Source organism: Myotis daubentonii, chromosome 1, assembly GCF_963259705.1.
Source record: "Myotis daubentonii chromosome 1, mMyoDau2.1, whole genome shotgun sequence".
Lineage (NCBI taxonomy): Eukaryota > Metazoa > Chordata > Mammalia > Chiroptera > Vespertilionidae > Myotis > Myotis daubentonii.
The window spans coordinates 164,862,745-164,886,931 of NC_081840.1; the positions used below are offsets into that span (position 1 = coordinate 164,862,745).

Consider the following 24,187-nt stretch of genomic DNA (forward strand, 5'->3'; position numbering starts at 1 on the left):
CAGATTAGAGAAAATGAAGGCATCTCCATCAGGAATCCAGCTATGGCTTTGGAGTGGGGATGAGGGACTGGCTAGCTGACCCTTAGTGGTCCTTTACCACTTTTCTAGTTATATGCTGTGTCCAATATAGACAACTGCATCCGCTGGCAAATGAAAATGATGATGAAAACGGCCAGTACAATGTAGATGTTCCAGGAATTGCCTCGTCCAGCTGGGAAAGGAAGGCGAGGCAATTGAACTAAGCCTTACTACCCTGCTCGTTGACATTTGAAATGACATCAAATAATATGTTGTGTCCAACATGAACTCAACAGCATATTCCAGAGAGACAATAGTCGCTGACCAACGTAGTCCCTTCTAAGCGATTTTATAGTTTTCTGAAATTCATTGTTTTGTACTGTTTGTGCCAGCATTTAGCCTTTAAGTCTTGCAGTTTCAAAGTATATTAGCTCTGGGGACGTTGGCTGAAAACTTCTTTAGTTGGATTGGAATCAGATTGCCTGGGGACAGTGTTGGAAATGATAATGGTCTGGGAGGAAAGGCTCAGCATCCTTAATTTTGATATTCCTTCAAAGATCTTAGGTTTATGGTAACTGGCAGCATGACCAACTTTATGTCATTGCCCTACTCAGATCAAACCGTGTTTTCATCAACTATAAATGACACAATGTTGCTTTCTAGAAAGGATTCTGTTGATCTCCTGGAATTATCCTCACTTTCCAAAAAATGTGGCGGGAATGTCAGTCAAAGGACTTGGCTTACAACCAGGTATACTAAAAAAGTCTCATTGTGGCATGAAGCTACCTTTAACTGAAAGACACTTGGACAAAAGAATGAGATTCTCAACATAGAGCTAAAGACACTAATATAAAAGAACACAAATTAGCCCTGGCCGGCTTGGCTCAGTGGATAGAGCGTCAGCCTGCGGACTGAAGGGTCCCTGGTTCGATTCCGGCCAAGGGCACATGCCTGGGTTGTGGGCTCGGTCCCCAGTAGGGGGTGTGCAGGAGGCAGCTGATCAATGATTCTCTCTCATCATTGATGTTCCTATCTCTCTCTCCTTCTCCCTTCCTCTCTGAAACCAATAAAGAAATATATTCTTTTAAAAAGAACACAAATTACCCTGATAAAGCCACAATAATCCCATCCAAAGTTGAACCTATGCCTATGAACTGCAGAACCATAATATCAGAGTTCTGCGTTTGCTCTCTAATTGTGATTGTTCCTAAATGAGCCCTACTGTGTGCCCTGCCTCAGAAGTATTTCTGTCTTTGTTCTCAGTTTGAAAAATTACGGTCTGTGATGTGGACTCTGGCTTTCCTACTAGCCATACATTAGGTGGATGTCAAAACAAACCCACATTCTCAAAAGCAAAACAAAACCAAACAATGAGGTCAAGGGGAGGGGGTGGGAAGGAGACATATGTAATACTCTTTGTAATACTTTAAGCAATAAAACAAAATTAAAAAAAAAAGACAGCAATAAAAGATTAAGTATTGAGAAAACAAAAACAAAAACAAAACCCAAGTGTTGTGACACTCTTTACTCCGTGAGAGGGAGTAAGCCACACAGTGCAGTGGTTGTCCCTTCCAGGGGTATAAAATGAGTGGAACGAACAGTCTTTAAGCCCCAACTGTCTCCTAAGAGCTCTGCATTTGACATCTCATGCAACTCCCATACTAATCTTCCATGGTGACATTACATCTAAAGGTTGAAAAGAAAAATCAGGCGTGGAGGCTACCTGTGGAGCCAGAATGAGCACCCAGACTGCCTCTGGTTGGGGAGACTGTTCTACTCCCTCCCATGGCTGTAACAAAATCATAACTGTTTTTTGTCTCGTGGTGTTCAGGGAAGCGTGTTCTGAGAAACACTGCAAAAGCGTTAGAGCAGAGGCTTTGCCCGTGTTTGACCCAGAGCGCATATTTATTTAAATTTTTGCCTATGAACTCGAGGAACAAGATGCTGAAGCTTTGCGTTTGTAGCTAACACGACCCCTTGCATCTTTTACTTTTGGTCCCAAAGGTGTTTCTTACAGCTCCAACACTGGTATTTTCACAACTCATTCCACTGCTTCCGTTCAGGAAAATATGTTCTTTGCTGCCTAAAGAGGGTACCCCCTATTATGACTAAAGAGGGTCCCCCTATTATGCTGACTTATCAGACATCCTTCTCTGAAGAGTAATCCAATGATCTGAAAACAGAGAGTGAGCACAGAGTAATGCCATCTGCCCTAGTGGCTATGACAGGCCACCCACTGCCAACATTTCCTTCAGTGTCAGCACTTGACCTAATGTGGCATGCGCCTCTGAAGCTGGGACGACATTAGTGGGTGCCTTGCAGAGCAGGGAGCCACAAACAGCTTATTTGTATAATGACCCCTGATCTTCCAAACACTCCCACCTGAAATATACAGACATTGGGTTATGTTTAATAGCCTGGGGATGATCTTTCTCTTCAAATATGCCTTAGGTGCCCTCGCTTAATGAATAAAAAAAACCTAATAAGATCATCTAGACCAGGAGTCAGTGAACTATGGGCTGTAAGCAAATCTGGCCCACTGGCTGTTTTTATAAACAAATGATTTGAAACACTGCCACACTTATTTGTTACTATGTCACTATTGGCTAGCTTCACTCTACAATGGCAGAGCTGAGTGGCTGCAATAGAGACCACAAGTCCATGTGTCCACAAAGCCAAAAATATTTACTTTCTGCCCTTTCCATAAAAGTTTGACAACTTTGATCTAGATTACTACTTATGTTTACAACCAGTTTTATACCTGGATTCATACTATTAGGCACTGTTGATGAGTAGCTGAGCACATACAGATGGTGCTGAACTATTATTATTCCTGTGTCTTAAAATATAAATTACAACCTCAGCACTCTTATGCCTTCTTAAGAGGATGAATCTCCCCAGAGGTAATACTGCAAAGGAAATATACAGTGTATAGTTCTGACATAATATGAGAACTGTTTTTACATGAGGATTAAGGGATATGAGAGGCACTGCTGGTTGTCTTTCTTTTCACTCATATGAACAGAAACACAGTCTTGTATTTTTATAAGACTGTGCTATTCAACCATTTAAAAACTATATTTATCAGCTTCTCTTGCAGCTAGAAACATCCACATGACATAATTTTGGTCAATAACCAAAAGTTTTCCTTTTATGGATACTTAGTGTTTGTAGGAATGGATAGGGCTTCCAGGAAAGTTTCTGAAAAAGTCAGACTCTACTGCCCCTTCCTCCTTCTTGGACTGAGGTAATAGTGCTGGGAAGGCAGCAGCCATCTGATGATCATGAGGTGACAAGCATGAGGTTAAAAGCCACAAGTAAAAATGGCTGAGCTGAGGGAAAAAGAGCCTGGATCTTGTAATGACTTAGGATTTCTACAGCAACACATTACTTACTGGATGACTACTTCCAAGTATTTGTTACATGATAAAAATCAAACTATTTGGTTACACTACCCTAATTTTTTTTGTTATATACAGCTATTTTGAAGTGTTGTGAGGAAAAATAAAGATTGGACATTAATATTTAGTTTTAACCTATGATGTTTTGAAGGGGTTTTAGTAAAATCTGATATTTAAGGTCTTTCCCACGTCTTAAAATCTATGATTTCATAACCAGAACCCAACAAATCAGAATCCTCAAATTATCTGGCAAACAACAAAGCTGGTAAAAACTTTGGACTATCTGTTTCAAATGCCTTACTTCACTAGTAGGAAATCTTGGTTTAAAGCTATTAAGTACCTGCCCAAGAGCATACAGAAAGTAATGCATAGGGGCAAAATTCAAACCTACCCATGAATTTACTAAACCACATAAGCAAACTTTCCAACAGTCTTATAGTCTGTAGATTTTAATCCAATCTCCTCATAGATCACTAATATCCTAAGTATGAATTAGAGTACAAAGTGATCACGTTAGGGATTTCCTCTAGGATCCTTATTTAACCAATATTCCATTTTTTATATTGGTATGCTTAGTAAGGCAGGAAATAAGTCAAGCCATTAACAAATTTTTTTAAGCATGAAACATTTGAACTCAAAGGTTATTGAGATTAACCCTCTTCTGTTTCCCAGTATCTTGGCAGACCTCTCCCATCCACAGTATCTTGGTCACCTAAATCTCACTGCACAGAAGATGGTATCATCATAACTTACCACGGTAATATGAAACTTGGGGGTGAGAAAAATAGAAAATCATTCTGAAGAATACAGTTCAAGTGAATGGAAGTTCTCCTATTCTCTACTGATAAATGGTTAAATCTTATGTGATTCTGTGAACGAGAGTTTGGGGCAAAAAGTCTACATGTGGTTGGTGTCAGTGATTGGTTGTTCCTCTACTAAGTTGTTAGGGTCAAAATGGTGCACTACATGGCTCTTCATAATCGTTGTCATGATAAAATGTCATCAGTAACTTGTGAAGTCATGTGGTTTAGCTCCTGCTTTAGAATAACTATCTAAGCCCTCATGTCCAGGAAAGCCAAGTGAACAGAGATAATGCCATGTCTGCTCTGTTTTATCTTAGACTATTTCCTCCATCATTTCTTGTTTATGTTAGAATTCATATTTTATTTTTTTTCAGTTGTACTGAAATTGACATTATACTATACTCATATTATATTGAGTATTTTTTCTTTTGCCTTAACAGTGAGATGTCTTAACCAGCTAATAAAGGCAAAAGAAAACCTTGCTTATTTATAGCCAGGAGAAAGGGCAACAATACCAAGAGACTGAATGCTTAGAATGTGAGTTCCAAGATGCATGAACCTTTGTCTTGTATCCTCAAAGCACAGAACACATTTAAAATATACCTGGTACATTTTAGGAATTCAATAAAATTTGCAGAATGAATTAATTACCTGGGAATGATCTATCAACAAAGCAAGTGCTTTCACCACACTGACAGGGTCGCTAGATGCTGATAGCATTTTGGACATCAAATCACTGTATCCGTTGAAAAAAGTGACAGGTCTGAGTTGCACATCAAAGAGAATGACTGACAGGCCAGCATAGGAGTCAAGGTTCTCCTCCCCCTCATCGGGAGTGGCAGCAATTAAGGTCTCCAGTCCTTGGGCTTCAATGACCACCTAGGGAGAAATGGACATCACATTACATAACATGACATAACATAAGCTCCATGCCTGTTCTGTAAGCAATGGTGAGCTATAGCTAGAATTTTCCCAGGGGTTAATAATTCAAAAATCTGCAGCAGCTAGGCAAAAACAAAACAAAAACAACTTTTATGCCTAAATATAACTTTATTTTTCTTTGTTGTTGTTGTTGTTAATCCTCACCTGAAGATATTTTTCCATTGATTTTTAGAGAGGGGAAGGGAGCGGGAGAGACAGAAATATAGATGTGAGAGACACACATCGATTGGTTGCCCTCTGCATGCCTGACCAGGGCTGGGGATCAAGCCTGCAACCAAGGTATGTGCCCTTGCCCGGAACTGAATCCAGGACCCTTCAGTCCACAGGTCATCACTCTATCCACTGAGCTAAACTGGCTAGGGCTAGTTAGTTTTCTTCATTTAATCCTCACAACCACCCTTTGGGATACATGTTATTTTATCCATTTTGTAGATGAGACAAAAAAAAAAGCTCAAATGCTAAGGCAGGATTCAAACCCCTCTGCCTAACTACATAGGCCACGAGCTTTCTATTTGATGGTGTCATCCCAGAAACCCTTAGTCTCCCCAGAACTGTCATACAGATTGGGTCAGCTATTGTGTAGAGCCCCTAAAAGGAGGTAGAGAGGTGTTGGGACAGTCACCCTAAGGCTGCTTCTATGGGAGGGTGTGGAGCTCTCTAAGCCATGACTCACACCTTTCGGGTCCAACTTTTTCTCTCTAGCTCAAAGGAAGCACGATGAATCTCACACCCTGATCTCTATTAGACACAGGAATCCTACATATGCTCTGTCCTCCCTACCCAGTCCCTTGCTACTGGGTACTGGCATTTCAGGGTGCATATCAGAAAACAGATGGTGATTCCTCAGGACCGAAGAGTGTACTGTTTTGTCTAGAGTTCTATCAAAGGGTAGAGTGAGTTTATATAGCACTGGATCATTTTTAAGCCTCAATGAGTTTATTTAGAAGGTTACAATTTGATGTGAATGAAAACTAAAAAGAAAGCATATTTCAAAATTAGAAAGCCTTGACCAAATTTTAGATAAAACAAAAGGAGAGAAATCAGCCAGCTGTCAAACGCCTACACTTTATTCTTTTCTCTCCTAGCAGTATTGGAAAAACATAGATTAACTCTTTAGAGAGCCATATTCTGTTATGAAAGTTTTAAAAAATATATTTTTGTTGATTTCAGAGAGGAAGGGAGAGGAAAAGATAAACATCAATAATGAGATTGGCTGCCTCCTGCACACCCCACACTGGGGATCAAGCCCACAACTTGGGCATGTGTCCTGACTGGGAATTGAACAATGACTTCCTGGTTCATAGGTTAATGCTCAACCACTGAGCAACCCCAGCCAGGCTCTTATGAAAAGTTTTTATTTTGGGGAATGAACCTCTTCATGGAAATACCCAGAGAAAGAAAATATATTCTAGAATGAAATATCTGGAGCTCCAAGAAATAGATGTGTGAATAGAAATATTTTTTCAAACACATGTGAGAAATACTGGCACGAAATCTATATGTATTTATACTTCAAGTTCATATTTGAAACTCTCTATGGGACTATAAACCATACAGCCTCTTAGAGATGATGAAATCATGTGTGACATATGGCAGCAGCCACCATTACACATTCTATAATGTTACCATCAGTATATATCTTATTTTACCTCACACTAATTTTTTACATACTTTATCCAGCAAAATTAATGGAAAATGAGTTACCTGGGTACCATGGAGATGAGACTTCCCAATATACTGAAAGATGTTCACGTTACTTCTCCTTAGGATGCCAGAACCGGAGTAAAGAATGTCAAGACCGTAAGTGGATGCCGAATGGGGACTACCTAATGGCCAAAAAAGAAAAGAAAGCCAACCCTGTAATTTAATAATAGTTCCAGAAAACCCACGCTGGGAGGGGCATGGATGGAGGACCCCTTTAGGTTACATACGTCCTATGTAGCCAGTATAGGCAGAAGAAGATCCACTCTGGGCAAAACGGTCATAATTATGAGCAACCATCTCCTTCAGAACTCGACGGATCATTTTGCTGCAACACATAAAAGGGAAAGCTGCACATTCACTGTAATGACTGATTTCCAAGTCAGATTTGGAAAAAACCCAAGTCCTCCGTGGAAAACACAGGGGCCGAAATTTCCTCACACTTCTCCAGGACTGGGCAGTGCCAGCTGGAGTGCCAGCACCAGGGTCAGGGCTTTCCCCTTCATTCCTCAGCAAGATGAGGACATAGCTGTGAGCCAGTGGGAGCTGGCTGATGGACACGCCTCAGCAGTGGACAAACATATTTTTTGAGTCACTTTGGTTCCATTGATAAACAACATACACTTGAAAAGAAAGCTGTCCTGAACTGGAGAGGTTGCCAATTTTTCCTTAAACATTTTCCTACACCTTCTAATGTTATCACTGGCTAATTACAAGTACATAATAGTAAACTTTCAGGAATTTCTTTTGTGTTCATGTACTTTTCAATTAAAAAAAAAAATCTCAGTGGGAGAAACCAAGATGGTGGTATAAGTAAACACCTGAAATTTCTGCCTCGCACAACAACTTCAAAAATACAACTAAAAGACAAAACGGACACCATCCAGAACCACAGGAAGGCTGGCTGAGTGGAAATTCTACAACTAGAAGGAAAGAGAAAAGCACACTGAGACTCAGAGCTAGGTGTGGAAGTAAAGTGCAGAGGTACGGAGGCGCATGCGGAAGGGGCTGGCAACTGTGGACACGGTTGTCTTTTTCAATCAGGAGGGAGACACAAACTCCCGACAGCTCTGAACTCCAGTTCCGGGCGAGTCTCTGGGGACCCAAACTCATATGGGAAGAAACTGGACTGTCTGGCAGTGGGCGGAACTCGGAACTCGAGGGCGGCTTTCTCTCAGAGGTGCTTGCAGCGATTACCACAGGACACTGAGACCCGGGGCCTCTTAGGGCAGGCCTGAGGATCAACCATAGCTGTTTGCTCCGCCCTGTTGATTCCCTGAGACCCCGCCCCACCCAAGCTGCTCTCAGAGGCTTTGCATATGAATGCAATCTAAAATTAACTAACAAACTGCAGCTGGGTCAGAGAGACCCAGAACATCCAAAAGAAGGCCCAAGGCCCCACAGCAGCTTGCATTGCTTCACAGCTGGGCCTTATTTGGGCACCTCCAAACCCCAAACAAGGAAGAGGAATTTGCAGATCTCTCCGTAGCTCCTGCTGGGTAGCCTCAGGCAGAGGCTAAATTAGCACCCCCTAAGAGATCCAAGAACCAGCGTATCCAGTGGTCAGAGTGGGACCATCCAGATTACAACTCCTCAGATCCATAAAGGACACACTCAGGGGGAAGACTCACTGAGCACCAAAGCCCCACTGAAGCAAGTCTTGCCCCATAAGGGTGTCTTCAGCACAGAAGTTCTCCTACCATAGACACAGCTGATTCTAACAGACAATTGGCCCGGAGGTCAATTCCTCCCAGTGATACCAACAACAATCAAGGGTTAACTACAACAAGACTGTCCACACAGCCCACAAAGGGGTGGTGCACCAAGAGTGTCCACCTCAGGTAATTGGGGAGGCTGAGCCACTGGGCCCTATAGGACACCTAGCACACAAAGCCACTCTATCAACACAGGGAAGCAGCCAAAATGCGGAGACAAAGAAACAGGACACAAATGACAGAAATGGAGGAAAGCAAACTACTAGATATAGAGTTCAAAACCGTGATTATAAGGTTTTTCAAGAATTTTCTAGATACTGCCGATAAATTTAGTGAGACTCTTGAGGATATGAAAAAGGACCAACTAGAAATTAAGCATACGCTGACTGAAATAAAGAATACTATACAGAGATCCAACAGCAGACAAGAGGATCCCAAGAATCAAGTCAAAGATTTGAAATATGAAGAAGCAAAAAATACCCCACCGGAAAAGCAAAAAGAATTAAGAATCCAAAAATATGAAGATAGTGTAAGGAGCCTCTGGGAAAACCTCAATGTTCTGGGAGCAACAAAGTCTGTTGGTCCCATTTTTCATCCCTTGAGTGGTCCTTAAACTGTTGGCCATGCCTAAGGTTTTAAATTTAAATGGTAAATTCTTTTGACCTGTGATATGAGGCTTCAAAAATTTCTAACATTTGGAAAGTTAAGATGACAGACCATTTTGTGAGAACTTAACATCCTTTTGTAGTAGTTTATAAAAAGAGTCCTATTAAAAAGATAGTTGGATTCTGGAACATGACTCACATTTGGTCACATTATTTTTATCAGACTGAGCAGGAGACCTAGAGTAAAAATCTTACCTGGAATTCTAAATCATAGTGCTAAAGTGAAGTTGCTTTATTTGGCCCACTAAATAGTTCTCTTATGGGAAATTTGGCAAACGCTTTCACTGTGTAACACAACCCAGCCTAGTGACCACACCGGTATTGTTATCCACATGTGTACCACACAATATACAGCTACGCCTGAAAAAGCAGAGGCAGGTGCACTGTGTCATACCTGGCAGGCATTTCGAAACGTAGGATGTCTTGAACAGTGGAAAGCATGTATTTATTCATTTCTTTGGGAAGCTCCCCAATAGAAAGCAGGATGTTTTTTACTTCCATGTACGATGGATTGTTATTTAAAATGATAGCAGCTGCGGTGGTGCGCACGGTCTTTTCATGAACTTTGCGATTCTGATGGTATATCCTGTTCAAAGTCTTCTTCACCTGTTCATAAGATGTTCAAATTTATTAGTGCACATCTAGGCTTTTAAAATTGACATTGCAGCAGACATAGTTAGTGCTCTTAAAATATACATTCCTACATTTCCCAGGTTCCTTTGCTATTAGGTAGGGGCCAAAGTTCTGCTAACAGGTCATAAACAGAATCACTTTGGGTAGTTTCTAGGCTGAGGCACTCAAGGGCTGGTACACCATCTCCATCTCTTTTGTTTCACTATTGTAGTGAACTTTGGGCCACAATTTCCTTTACCTACATTAGACATAGCATGAATGAGAAATACATTTTTGATAAGCTGAGATTTTTTTTTTTTTCAGAGAGGAAGGGGGGTGGGGAGAGAGAGAGAGAGAGAGAGAGAGAGAAAGCAAGCTAGATGGATTGGCTGCCTACCGCACAAGCTCCGATCAGGAATTGAACCTGCAACCTGGGTATTGAACCCACCACCTTCTGGTGTACAGGATGACACTCCCATCAACTGAGCCACTGGCCAGGGCAAGCTGAGATTTCTAGGCTCATTTGTAATTATAGCAGATCATGATGTTACTTAACTAATATAGATTTTTTTAAAGATACTACCACCATGTGGCAATGGGGCTCAGGGGAGAGATGGCTACATGAACCGATATTTCCTTACAATGAAGTACCTAAGAATCTTCCTTTCTCCTTTTTAAAAATTACACTGTAATAATCTTTCTTTTTAGAACAACTTTAGGTTCATAGCAAACTTAAGCTGAAAGTACAGATAGTTCCTATATACTCTTGCTCCTCATCTGCACCCCCCCCCCCATCCTACACAACCTCTCCCTCTATTCTATACCAAAGTGGTCATTTGTTGCATTTGATGAACCTATATGGACACATCATTATCACTGAAAGTCCATTGGTTACATTAGGGGACTTAAAAAACAAAAACATTAACACCAAAGAAAATTTGCCAATGTATTTACATTCTGTAGCAACAAATAATTCTGCTGGTTACAAGTGCTGCCTAATCTTACACTGTGTGTGGTATTCTGTACTAGGCATTTCTAAATATTTCTTTCAATGTCTTTTACTATCTCTCCCACATGTTGGCCTTGTTTTGGGGTATATAGGAGTTAAGTGACTCACTTAAGCACAAACAACTAGGAATGGACAAAGCCAGATTTTATATGTAGGTCTGTATGTCTCAAAAGGCCCTGACCTTAACCATCACATTTTTGCAAAAAAAACAACAACAACAAAAAAAAACCGTGACACAAAACCAATGGAAAGATGTTTATCTGAAAATTGGGAACATCATTCTCAACAGGCAGTTTAGCTTGGGGGTTTGTAAACATTCTCTGCCTTAATAAAAGTTTAATTTAGATAGCTGCCTGAAAATGTAGCTGTAGACACCAATACTTAAGGAAAGATATTTCAGTGTCAAAAAATTTAACAGCATCTTAAAATTTATAGAAATAAAGGTATTTCTGAAAATACTTTCTTTTTCATTTAATAATACTCACTTGACGACATGCTTTTTTATCAATTTCCAAAGAGAAAGGGAGAGAGGGAGAGAGACAGAGAGAGAGAAACATCAATGTGAGAGAGAAACATAGATCAATTGCATCCCATATGTGCCCCAATCAGGGATCGAACCCACAACCTAGGTATGTGCCCTGACTGGGAACTGAACCCACAACTTTTTGGAGCAAGGAGATGACACTCCCACCAACTGATATGCGGTTAAGGCAATACTTCGTTTTTTTTTTTTTTTTTAAGTAAAAGAATATGCTTTAATATTTATGCTTCAGGATATAGGACATTTTTCTATTCAAAAGGTGAGGCTGCTTCAGCATAGCCTTAAATCCAATTTAAGAGGTATTTCTAAACAGGAAAGAGAAATTGGTAGTTTGGGAAAAAAATAGGATGACTTCAAAGGCATCTGCATTTGACTCATATTTAGACATGCCCTTTTCTTTTTGTGACTTTTCCCAACATTCTTGGAGACTTTACCTCATCCGTTATGAAAGGGACATCATATCTCTGGAGAGTGGTGGTAGCCAGGTGGCTGATGGGCCCTTCTCCTGTCTCCGCATACTTGAGGAGGATCGGGATGCCTTCTGGGAGCAGGGCATTCTTCAGGGCCAGCAGGTACATCATGATGTCCTCTTTTTTCTCTGGTTTTTCCAGTCCTCCCAGGATTAATTTCTTGGCTTCTACCACTCCCTAAAAAATCACATATTGTCTCAGACATATGCATGGCCATACATTAAACAAGGCTTGGGCATGACTGGCTTCACTCTTAGGCCCAAGAAAACAACTTGAGTTTTAGAAAATTTTGCATTGGTTTCATGACTGAGGTGCACAGTGAAAATGAACAAGTAAAGCTTGACAAAAGTGCTCTGGGGTCTTTTCTTTACATGTATTCATTAACATATTTTTAGGAAACCATGAGTATAATAGTGGACATATCACCTTTTGAAAATATTCTGAATGTACAAAGTCATTTAAGAAATTCCCTTGACTAATTATTCATAAAACTGCCTACTCATTGAATTTTTGAAGCAACAATTAGATGGTGCCTAAGAGGTAACCGTTTTCTTACGTAAAAACTTTGGTGAAAATATTTACTACTTGACTGTAGGTCTTTTCTAAATGTTTAAAAAGTGCTTGTTTCTACTTTACTTCATATTTACTAATGCTGCCATACAGTTACAAAATATTTCTCAAGTGCCTCCTACTTGGCATGTACTTTGCTAGGTACTTTTCAAATATGTTCTTTAAGCAGAGAATTCCTTTTTTCCTGGCCTAGAAATATAGGAATTGAGTACAAGGTAATAATTTAATGCAAAACCAAAATAGGGACCTCTGGGTTTATCTTTGCTCCTATGTATGTTTTAGGGTTCAGTTTCATCATTAAAATAAAGATTCCTAAGACCTAATCATCTATAGGATTTGTAAACTCTGAAATTGGGCTGCAGGCACACACAAAAACAAACACACATGCACAAACCAGGGTGGGGGCAGGAGGTGAGGGGTTAGAGGAGACATAAAAGGTCTCTGACTAGAAGGAAAGATACTATACTTTCTCTATGCTGATTACCTATGCCGACTATCAGACTGATAAAAACACACTAAAAAACTTGACAACATACTTTGTTATTGAGGTTGTGGGGAAATAGGTATTAACATACATTGCTGCAAGAAGCATAAAATGATATGACTCTTATAGAGGATAATTTGGCAAAAGCTAACAAATCTGCATTTTGATCCTGAAGCTACAGTCCCAACAATAAGAAAAAGAAATGTGCCAAGGATTATTCATTTTAGCATTATTTGTAATAACAAAAGAGTGGAAACCACCTAACAACCCCACATAAGAGACGCGGCATAAACTGCTACATCAACACAATGGAGTGCTAGACGGTTGTAAAAAACAAAGAGGAAGATCTCTCTAAACCAGCACGGGGTGATATTCAGGACAAACAGTTAGTGAAAAAAAATAAGGTAGGAGAAAGTGTATACAGTGCGCTACATTTGTGCAAGAAAAAGGAAATGACGATGTGTGTGTACATCTGCTTACTGTTGCACAGAGAAACACAGGAAGGAAAAACCAAAAACTAATACTACTACTTATGTAGAGAAGTTGGTGAGCATGGGTAGAAGAGAATGAGACATATATATTTTGTGCTCCAGCTCCACCAAATTTCTTACTGTTCCCAAGTATACCAGGCACATTTTGACTTTGGGCCTTTTCATACATAGCTGTTTTTTTCCCTAGAATATCCGTTATTCTATACTACCATCTCTTCACCTACATAGCTCTTCTTGACTAAGCTCAAATATTAACTACTTTTTGGTGAAACCTTCCCCAGCAGCCCAAACAGAATAGTTTGTTCCAGCTTCTGTATTCTTAGAGCACTCTTTTTATATTTCAATATTATTGTATTTATCTGTTTGTGTTTGATAAACAAACTAGTTATTTGAAGATAGTAGAACATTCTATGTGTCTTTACATTAAGGGACTAGCATCATACCTAGCACAGAGTAAATGCTCATCAAATACTACTGGATGGATGTTTTTATATGTGAGTTTTGTCTTTAGACAAGATATTTGATATATTATTGCTGAAGTATATAATCTACTCAAATAATTGTGGCTATATAATAAGAAGTCACAGTTCTTTAATATCATAAAAATTACACAAATTTGATTTGTCAGATCTTAATAAGATACTCAAACATTTTCAATACCATTTTCTGTGATCTTTTCAAAACTTATTTACATTCTAGTTATGAGTTGTCTCTTTTGGAACTATTTTGTTTTAAGAATGTTCTCTTTCTATTGTTTTTATAGCAAGTATTCAGTAAGCAAAATAGTATGGTGATGTCTTTTGAAGATAGAGGAAAAATGCTGACTGGAACCTAACTAATCTAATAAATGTAGACAGAATAAAAGACTATGTTTTTATGTATTCAGCATCTTTAATCTATTTATAGATTAAATAGATTAAATAGAAAGATGGGCTATGTTGGATAATAATCCATTTGGATTTTCCATACTTAGCTCTGCTTACAAAGTGAGTGTTTTATTTTAATGAGAAAGACATTAAAATTGATAGTCCACTCAGGCAAGTGGAGAAGCTTTGAGAAAATGAAATTAAAAATAAAATGTAAAGTCCTCAGTAAATAAAGGAAATAATTTCCACCATCAAAACTCAAACCCGCAAACCACAATTACTGCTCTAGAGAGAGCCCTAGAGTCTAATATTTTTCTAATAACTAGAACTAAACCCTACATATGTTCAAAACTGAGTACACAGTGGGCACGTAATAAATACATATTGATGGGGGATTAATAAATGATTCACTTTTTAGCAAAGTATTTATTGAACTTTATCTATGTACTAAATACCATTTTAAGCAACTGGCATTGAAAAAAAGGAAGATCCAATTCTGCATGGAGCTTACATTTCAGTGGGAGACAATAAACATAATAAATAACTGAATTGTAAAGTGTGTCAGATGGCAATAATGGCTATGCAAACAGAGAAAGTAGAGTAGGGTAGAGGGGATTTGGAGTAGCAGTGGTGGGCAGCATGTGAGTGTTAAATAGGATGGTCTGGAGCTGCCTAGGTAACACATGAGATGGGATTCACACTTACTTTGAGTTTGCAGCCATCGCTCTGACACAGCTTCCTGACGAGGGCCCCGATGGTGATCATAACACTTTCTCTGATGTCATTGCTCGCAAAGGAACCTTTGAACTTACTCTATTAGCCAAAAAGGGATAAAATAAGTTACAAACTGTTTAAACATTTCCAAGGGATTTTTTTTTGTTAAGAAATTAAGTAACCAGTGCCTGAGGAAATTACGTTCCTAGATTGCAAACTCCCCTTTCCAGATATTCTTAAAGTTGGTCTATGAACCCAGTGATGGTGAACCTATGACACGCATGTTAGAGGTGACACGCGAGCTCATTTTTTTGGTTGATTTTTCTTTGTTAAATACCATTTAAATATACAAAATAAATATCAAAAATATAAGTCTTTGTTTTACTATGGTTGCAAAGATCAAAAAATTTCTGTATGTGACACAGCACCAGAGTTCAGTTAGGGTTTTTTAAAATGCTGACACACCGAGCTCAAAAGGTTCACCATCACTGCCTAGAAGTTTATGGATTGGAGTCACTGGTTCAGTGAACAAAAACAAACAAACAAAAGCCTGTAAAATTTTATGCATGGGGGTAAAGGAGCTTCGTTACTTTTATCAGATTCTTAAATGGACCCATTTTCCCAAAAGATTATGAACTGTTCGATTAGATCATAAGTGGGTAAAAGTACTTAAGAAAAAAAAAAATCTTGGGCCCAAGAGAAGTCTAGCTTTTATTTCCAATGTAAATTGTTTAATATCAGAAGACTGGTATCTCTTCAACATACTGTGTATTAAATACCATGGAGATCTTTGAAGTCAAAACCAATATTTTAAAATAAATTTTTGAATTAACCAAGGCTTCTCCCCTCTGAAATTTTGTATTATATGATTGGTAAACACAGTCCTTAAATTTCTGTAAAGTATACTTCGTTATTTAGAGGAATTGCAAAGAAGATACTATGAGATAATTTACTATAGAGTTAATAATTAATGAATAAAAATAGTTCAATAGAATTTGAATATGAATAATCAGAAGGCTCTTGTTCTGCCTTCATTCTGATGCACACAACTTTTAATTACTGCTTCGATTGCTGAGAGCTTTTTAGTGGTGAGAGCCTTCACTTTCCCAGTGTCCATCTGACTTACAATGAGGGCTCTCAGGAGTTCTTCGTCGGGATGGGAGGCAAATCCACAGGCATAGAGAAACCTCTCCTGAAGGATAACGTTACTGCTACTTTTGAAATCCAAAAAGTCCAAAATCGCATCTAATGAGTCTGGGGTCTGAGCCGAGGTGACAGCATCCACCAGCTGCGGTCTATAAAAAAATCATTACGGATGTCAATGTTTAGGAGGCTCACGGAACTGTTTAAAATCGCTACCATTTACAGACTCTCCATTGGTTTGAATTTCCTAAAGAAGGGAACATTTTTTTATTTGTTTGTTTGTTTTTTTGCGGGGTTTTTTTTGCATTTTTAAAATTTTTTATTTTAAAGAAAATCAATTTAAAATATAATAATGTTACATGCAATAAACATTAACATTTCAAGAAAAATGATTTTGAAAATAATAATACTGCATACAATAAAAATTAATATTTCAAGAAAAAAGGATTTTAGGTATAATAATATTACCAAAACTGTACTAACATAGTATAATATCACAAAATTGTAGGCAATATTAAAAATCTGCAAAAACAGGATTACTTCTATTGTATTCTAAAATATTTTTTTTCTCTGGCTCTATTTTGGTTCATCAGTTTATGTTGTTCATTATATTCCACAAATGAGTGAGATCATGTGATATCTATCTTTCTCTGACTAGCTTATTTTGCTTAGCATAATGCTGAACAAAAGAATAACTGCCTCAAAAAGACCACCCACATTTTATTTTAAACCTCTCTTTTAACTGCCCCCTCTTTCTCATTCAATGTATACTCAGAAAATACAAACAACCAATTTTAGTATTTTAATCTAAGCCAAATATAATTTGGAGATTTGTAAATAAAAAGTATATAAATAAAATTATAAATTCATTTCAAATTCTTTTCTATATTAGTAATACATAAAATCCCCCCAAATTGATTATTTCTCTAATTAGCTTTGTAAATATACTCATTCCCCAATTGCCTACTTTAACTAGGGTAGTATTATTTAACAGAAAGCTGGGAGAGTCTTTTAGCTTTAATTTATATCCAAGGGAGAAAGCTTTCCTCACTTTAAAAAAAAATAAAAAGCCCCATGATATAGTTCAGCCATAAGACTATGTGTGAGCAGAACAAAAGTCCTATAGGAAAGTTCTAGTACGTTTTCCACCATCAAGAATCTTTGGTTTGCTGAGTCTGGGATGATAAAATTCCAGAAGCTTGTCATACTAACATAGTATGTGTGTAAATATTTTATTCCACATCCATATAAACACACCATACATGGTTCACTGTTTTATATTTTTAAAACTTACTTGTACTATGTAATTTTGAACCCAACAAAAACCCAGTGAATGAAACAGAGACTGAGAGAGAGATACTTATCAAGTGTCTATTATACTGGCACTGCACTAGAAATTTTAGGTATGTAACCTCTCTTTGCTCTAATATCTTCATCTGTAACACAGGGTTAAAAATAGTAGTCACTTTAGGATTGTTGGAAGGATTAAATTACATCATCTATGTAAAACACTTAGAATAATGCTTGGCACATTATAAATGCTATATAAATACATGATCTTATTAATATGATCACCTCACTGAACATCTCTGTCAATTCAATACTAATATCCCCCTCATAGATAAGGAAACAGACTCAGAGATATCAAGTCATTTGTTCAAGGTCCCACAGCTGATAAAAGTATAGTTCGTACTGGAACTCAGGTTTTCCTGACTTTGGAGTTCAGGGGAAAAAACAAAATTCTCTTCTTCTTGGGTTGAGTCCTTTGAACTGTCTACTATTGCTCTCTGTGTATGTGTAACTTGGCCAATTTCCACTTTTGATTATGTTAATGGCTAGTTTTAATTATATCGCTGTTTCCCAAAGTGATTTCCATGCAACACTAGTCCTACAAAATGCTTTAAGAAAAGCTATTTTCAAGGTCATGTGAGCTTAGGAAATGTTTAAGGAAACTTACACCTAAACTTACCAGATTAAAGATGTTACAAATGTCTGTAGCAAAGAAAACTATTTGATTTGGTTTCACCCAGTATTCAACTTAGTTACTCACAGAATCCTTTCCTCTTGGCAAACTTGCTAATATTCTGTAAATTACAAGATCCATACAATAGACACTTTGGGAAATCTTACATTCCACCACCCTGCCTTTCACTATCTTACAAAACAGAAACGAAATTATTCTCTGTATTTTACAGATGTTGAAAGTGAGGCTTAGAGAGCCTAAATGTAAATGACTTGCTTGAAGATTATACACTGTTGGAAGTTGAATTTAAAACCAGGTCTTCTGATTGCAGTTCAACCTCATGCCTTTCTACTATCTTATGCTACATGCATGTTACATATGATATGGTATGATATTGTGTAAATAAGCTGATTTAGAAAATACATTATGAAGTCATCCAAATTATTGTTGCCTTAAGATTTTTAGGCTACAAATAAGGTTAAAGTTTAGTTTAATCCCTATTATAAATTAGAGCTAATTTTGCCCTTTCCTTGTTAGTATTTTTATCTTTGATCTAAAGAGAAACCATTCTGCCAATATATTTTAAAGTTCTATAATGACAACAGAGTCTGAAAATTTATGATTTTGTACATCTTTTAACTTCTGCTTTAAATATTTATTTTTGAAGGGAGCCACCAACTTGTGTGGCTAGTTATACGAAATTCCTATAATTTTTTTTAATGTCCTCAAGGCAAGTAAATAACATATACATTCAAGAATAAACAGACTTCTCAGGAAAAAAAACTAAATTCTCTTCTTCTTGAGTAATTAAGTCCTTTGAATTCAGTGTCTACTACTGCTCTGTGTGTTTATAACTTGGCCAATTTCTACTTTTGATTATGTTAATAGCCAGTTTTCAATGTTTGTCAAATTAGTTGAGCCATGTTCTATATCATCAATTAGGACAAGTAGTATCATATAGCTGAATTTGTATTTACAGAAAAATTTACTTAACTACCAAAAATGCTCATATTTATAGACCATGTAAATTTGAGAATTAAGTCAACTCTCTCAATTATGCATGTGTAATGAATCACTCTTGCAACAAATATCCAAATTATGTACATATTTCTTTTGTTTAGATTCTTTTAGCTATTTACCTCAGTTCTCACTATTCCATATAAAGCATGGCTTTGATTGAGCTGATCACTGGATTTTAAATAAAAGCACATTTTTCTGTGGGAAAATTCATACTTTTTTGTTTTTATAATGAACTCTGAAATCTTTTCAAGTGTCAATGAGTAGCTCCAAGAACAAAATTTCAAAAACAGTGAGGCGGCATGGGTAGCATGGCGTTATGATGAAGTCCTTCCCTATATCTTTGTACTAATCTAGACCTGATTTACTCATGCACACTAAAAAAATAGTCCATTCTGAGTCACTGCTGAAAACTTGTTATTGCATTTCTGGTTAAGTCAGCATTAGATGACTGTATTGTGTCATATCTGTTCGAAGAAAATGCAAAACAACAAAATAACTGATTTGGAGGTGGGGCAGTTGGTTAAAAAGAGGTGTTTCCTGCTTAATAAAAAGAATACAACCCAGGATTGCTTTCCTACAGACAACCTCACACAGTGTTCCGGGAACTTACAGAATATCCTTGTTTTCAGTCTTTAGGATCTGGAGGATCTCTTCTTTCTTCGCAGTCCTGAGGTGCTGAATAAAGGCCAGGAAGTTTCTGACGGCTTCAGCCTTGGAGAGGTTGTCAGGCTGTAGGTGTTTTCTGATGGACTGCCAGTGCTCTGAGAGCTGCAAGACAGGGCTGCAGGCTCATCCCCCATTCATAATTTAGAACATCCACATTTACAAGCAATATCCTCCCCAGAAATAAATTTTTCCTTGTATCTGACAAGCAAAAGAGCATTTGGTATCTTGCCTCAATGTACCTGATTGCCCCCTTCCCACTCCTGTGACCCTCAGAGGCAAGTAGAGGGGGCTGCTACCCTTGTGTATGCTTCTTCTGTAGGAGGACTGTTTTTGTCTATTAGTAGTTAGCTCAAAGGACCTTCGGCTTCCAGGCCTATAGGTCATTCCATTGTTATAACCAGGGAATTATATCTGAGGCCAGGCTTTGACTTCCATAGTGAAACTGTGCAGAATTTTCATTAACAGCAGAATATGTTGGAGGGCAAAACATTTAGAACTGTGAAGGTTTCTTATATACTGGGACCTCACTGAAAATCCATTTTTTTATAATAATTTGAGCTCTCTATTCTCTATTTTATTGTTTGCATGAAATGCTATGTTTTACTATTGCTAAGGTCTGGGCTGTGTTCATTACTCATATCTATGGTAAGTACAACAGTATTTACATAAAGGTAATTCTCACATACACTATTATTGTGCTACTGTGGTTTTAAGAATAGTAAATAGTTCTATTTAATGATATCATGTGACTTTGAAATAGGCTAAAGAACTTATTTTTCATAGTTTACCACTTTCCTCTTAGTTGTAAAGAATGTATGAAATCCCATTAGTGACCTTTAACTCTAACTCTGGGATAATCAGCATGCTACCAGTTTCTAAATTATTCATTCCTTCTAATAAGCAATAGACATAATTTTCTCTTTTTCAAATCCCTTTGGTTATCTAATCTTAAGAGGATATTGCAAAGAAAAATTCCAGCTATACTTAGCTAAAAATTTACTGGGTCATTCCTGAGAGCAGAGAGCATATCAATATGAAGTTCAGATTTGTTTCTCTTTAAAGGGTTGTAATGGTGACATTATACTGAAGTTGAAAAAGCAAATTCCTTAAAGACATAAATCCTTCCTATAATAATGAAGAAATAGTTATAAAAAATCTTAGATGGTTCATAATATTTGATAACTATGGGGGAGAAACTAATAGTTCCATAAGAAAAGCTGATTGGTTTCATTAGTCACTTTCCTAAATAATTTTTGTTTCATATGACATTAGAAAATTACGCTGGAACATTACACGATATATGGAAGAAAAACAAAAGAAAAAACAAAGTTTGAGATGGTGATTTTCTGTTTTATTTTGTTTTCTCTTAATTCAGCTTTGGTATATTTGAGAAACTATAAGGAATTAGTGCCTTGTACTTAAAGCAAATTATTGTATTAGTTCTTGATGATTCTACTTTACTCAACACTAATAATATCCCAGAGAAGCGTATATTCTCGTACCTATGAACAGAGCATGAAGCCAAGGGTTTGCTCTCCTGACAACAGATTAACTGTTAGGAAGTACAGGACGCTAAAGTCATTTCTGTGGCCATACATCACAACAAATTCATGCAATAAATGAAATTTCTCTTTGTTGGATTACAAATGTTACAAGATGATCATCTACCCTTTGCCTTGGGGATGTGCTATCTCATCCTGGCCGTAATTTTAGGGGAGGTTGGAGTGTGGTAAAGAAGCATTCCTTCATTTAGACAGAGGGCTAGGTATTCTTTATTTTGTCCTCACAGCAATACTGAGAACACTGAGCTTGCTCAGTAATACATTTCACCTGTGGACATATTGTTACTAAGTGGAAGAACTTTCAGGATTCAGATGCCTGTCCATGCTCTTGATACCACACGCTTCCCCCTAACTTCAGTAGGCCATTATTTCCCCTGAATTTCTTAAAAGGTGTTACTTTTAGGAAACTGTCATTAAGTCATAACATTTTTTTAATTTCAGACTAGAGGCCTGGTACATGAAATTCGTGCACTCTGGTGGGGGGGTGGGCCTCAGCCCAGCCTGCACCCTCTCGCAGTCCAGGAGCCCTCAGGGGAGTGGGCCTAAGCCAGCAGTCGACATCCTTAGCGTTGCTACAGAGGCGGGATAATCTCCCACCACCGCCACTGCGCTCGCCAGCTGTGAGCCCAGCTTCTGGCTGAGCAGCCCTCCCCCTGTGGGAGTGCACTGACCACCAGCGGGCAGCTCCTGCGTTGAGCATCTGCCCACTGGTGGTCAACACACATCATAGCGACTGGTTGTTCTGCCGTTTGGTCGATTTGCATATTAGCCTTTTATTATGTAGGATGGGTGGATAATTATTTGTTAATTATTGTTATGCATCAACTTAGATACATACTATTAAACTACTGTCATTATAATTCTGTAGTGGCTGGTAGTCCTTTATAAACTTACTTCACAAAATTAGAGAGAAAAGTAAAATAGAATTCTAAGCCATGATTATTCCCATATTTGGCTGTAACTGTTCACACTTACAGAAGGACATCCTTTACACTCGCTCTGGAACACCTGCCCCTCAATGGGAAGAGCCTTGTACTTTGAATCAACTTCTTTAATTATGGCTGCTATGTGCTTTCCAGACATTAGTCTTGGGCCTGCTTCAGTCGTCTTCAGCTCTAATTTCTGCCTGAATAACCAAGGAAGATAAATATCACATCAGCAGAATTCTTTTGAGTGAACAAGCTACTAATTGCCATTTTTGGGGCACACAAGATACTAATTTATTCAAGTTGTGTTAAGGCCATGTCTTTTAAACTGCGATGTCTCCAATGGTAACACAAACCTCAAGATAATTATGAAATCCTTCTGAAGTAATAATTTTATTCAAAGATTGAAAATTTAAGGGTGGATTTTCAAAATATAATGACAAGAGAATACAGAGAAGAAAGTTTTGCATGGATGCTTAACAAGATATGCAATGTCACCTCTTTAGAAGTTGGCCTACCTTTCTGAAAATGGTATCTTTAAGACAACCACATGTCACTTAATAACTAAGACAATTTGGAAATCTTTATTTTCCAAAAATGGCCTTGATAATATTCTTGTCTAATATGAACCTCTCTCCCAGCAAGAGGTAGAGTATACATCTCTCTCCTTGAGTCTGGGCAGGGTCTCTGACTGTCCCAATAATAGACAGTAGAAGTGACACTACATGACTACTAAAGCTAAGTCGTAAAAGGGAATTCAGCTTTCGTCTGGCATGCTAGCAGCACGTGCACCTTTGTAGACTTAATTGCCATGTGAGAAGTCTGGCTCCCTGAAGCTGCCATGTTGAGAAGCCGCATGTAGATAAAGAGAGATGCATAAGGAGCCTCAGTAGTTTGTGTCTTTCCAGTCCAGATACCAGGGAGGTGAGGGAGCAACCTCTGAAAAGGTCTGGTCAGTGACTACCTGCAACTACGTAACAGACACCAAGCAAGGCATTCCTAGTGGGTACAGCAAGCCCCAGACTTAGAAAGAATAATAACATGAATGCTTCTTCTTACACCACTAAATTTGGAGTGGTTTGTTATAGAGCAGTGATGGCGAACCTTTTGAGCTCGGTGTGTCAGCATTTTGAAAAACCCTAACTTAACTCTGGTGCCGTGTCACATATAGAAATTTTATGATATTTGCAACCATAGTAAAACAAAGACTTATATTTTTGGTATTTATTTTATATATTTTAATGCCATTTAACAAAAATCAACCAGAAAAATGAGTTCGCGTGTCACCTCTGACACGTGTGTCATAGGTTCACCATCACTGTTATAGAGCAATGAAGACCTTAAAGACCTGACTAGTAATTAAAAATATTAATTTCTATGAAAACAATAGTAGAATACAAAATTCTATTCCAGATGAGACTTTAATAACATTTCAGAAATTTTAGGCACCTCCTCCAAGATTTTGCATCCATTCATCTCTGACATGACAGCTACTTTAGAGGAAAGAGTTGTGAAACAATGTCATAAAATATAATACATTTAATGCTAAAATAATGTTCTTCTAAATTAAAATCTGAAAATAACACATACTATTAGATTTGAAATTCTAATTCTTAAGCCTGTGAGACCTATTCTGACCAAAGAACTTTTCTCAAATTGGAATAACAAGCTTGAATATGTAAGTACTATAAATCATATAAAAATTGTCACATCACTTTACTATGAATCATTTTATATGTTTCTTAACAACAGTAACAAAAGAAAAATCTCAAGGAGAGAACATGCAAATGCCACCACCTTTTTAATACTAACACTGAAAACATTTGACAGAGAAATTAGAAAATAAACTAGAATAAATCAGATTGCCTTTTTAAAATTTAAATTATATTTATTAAACAATTAATT

General features: G+C 37.7%; 1 protein-coding gene across 1 annotated transcript in view; it reads right to left on the minus strand.

Annotated features, from left to right (window-relative positions):
• MTTP (microsomal triglyceride transfer protein) overlaps positions 1 to 24,187 on the minus strand; it is a 46,291-nt gene that overhangs the window by 6,251 nt on the left and 15,853 nt on the right. Inside the window, exons 7-15 of the mRNA XM_059664746.1 lie at positions 22,332 to 22,482; positions 19,739 to 19,896; positions 16,129 to 16,297; positions 14,994 to 15,101; positions 11,842 to 12,054; positions 9,640 to 9,851; positions 7,096 to 7,193; positions 6,869 to 6,990; positions 4,874 to 5,101 (exon numbers count right to left, since the gene is read on the minus strand). Of these exons, the coding sequence (XP_059520729.1) occupies positions 4,874 to 5,101; positions 6,869 to 6,990; positions 7,096 to 7,193; positions 9,640 to 9,851; positions 11,842 to 12,054; positions 14,994 to 15,101; positions 16,129 to 16,297; positions 19,739 to 19,896; positions 22,332 to 22,482 (1,459 nt within the window). The remainder of the gene's footprint in view (positions 1 to 4,873; positions 5,102 to 6,868; positions 6,991 to 7,095; positions 7,194 to 9,639; positions 9,852 to 11,841; positions 12,055 to 14,993; positions 15,102 to 16,128; positions 16,298 to 19,738; positions 19,897 to 22,331; positions 22,483 to 24,187) is intronic.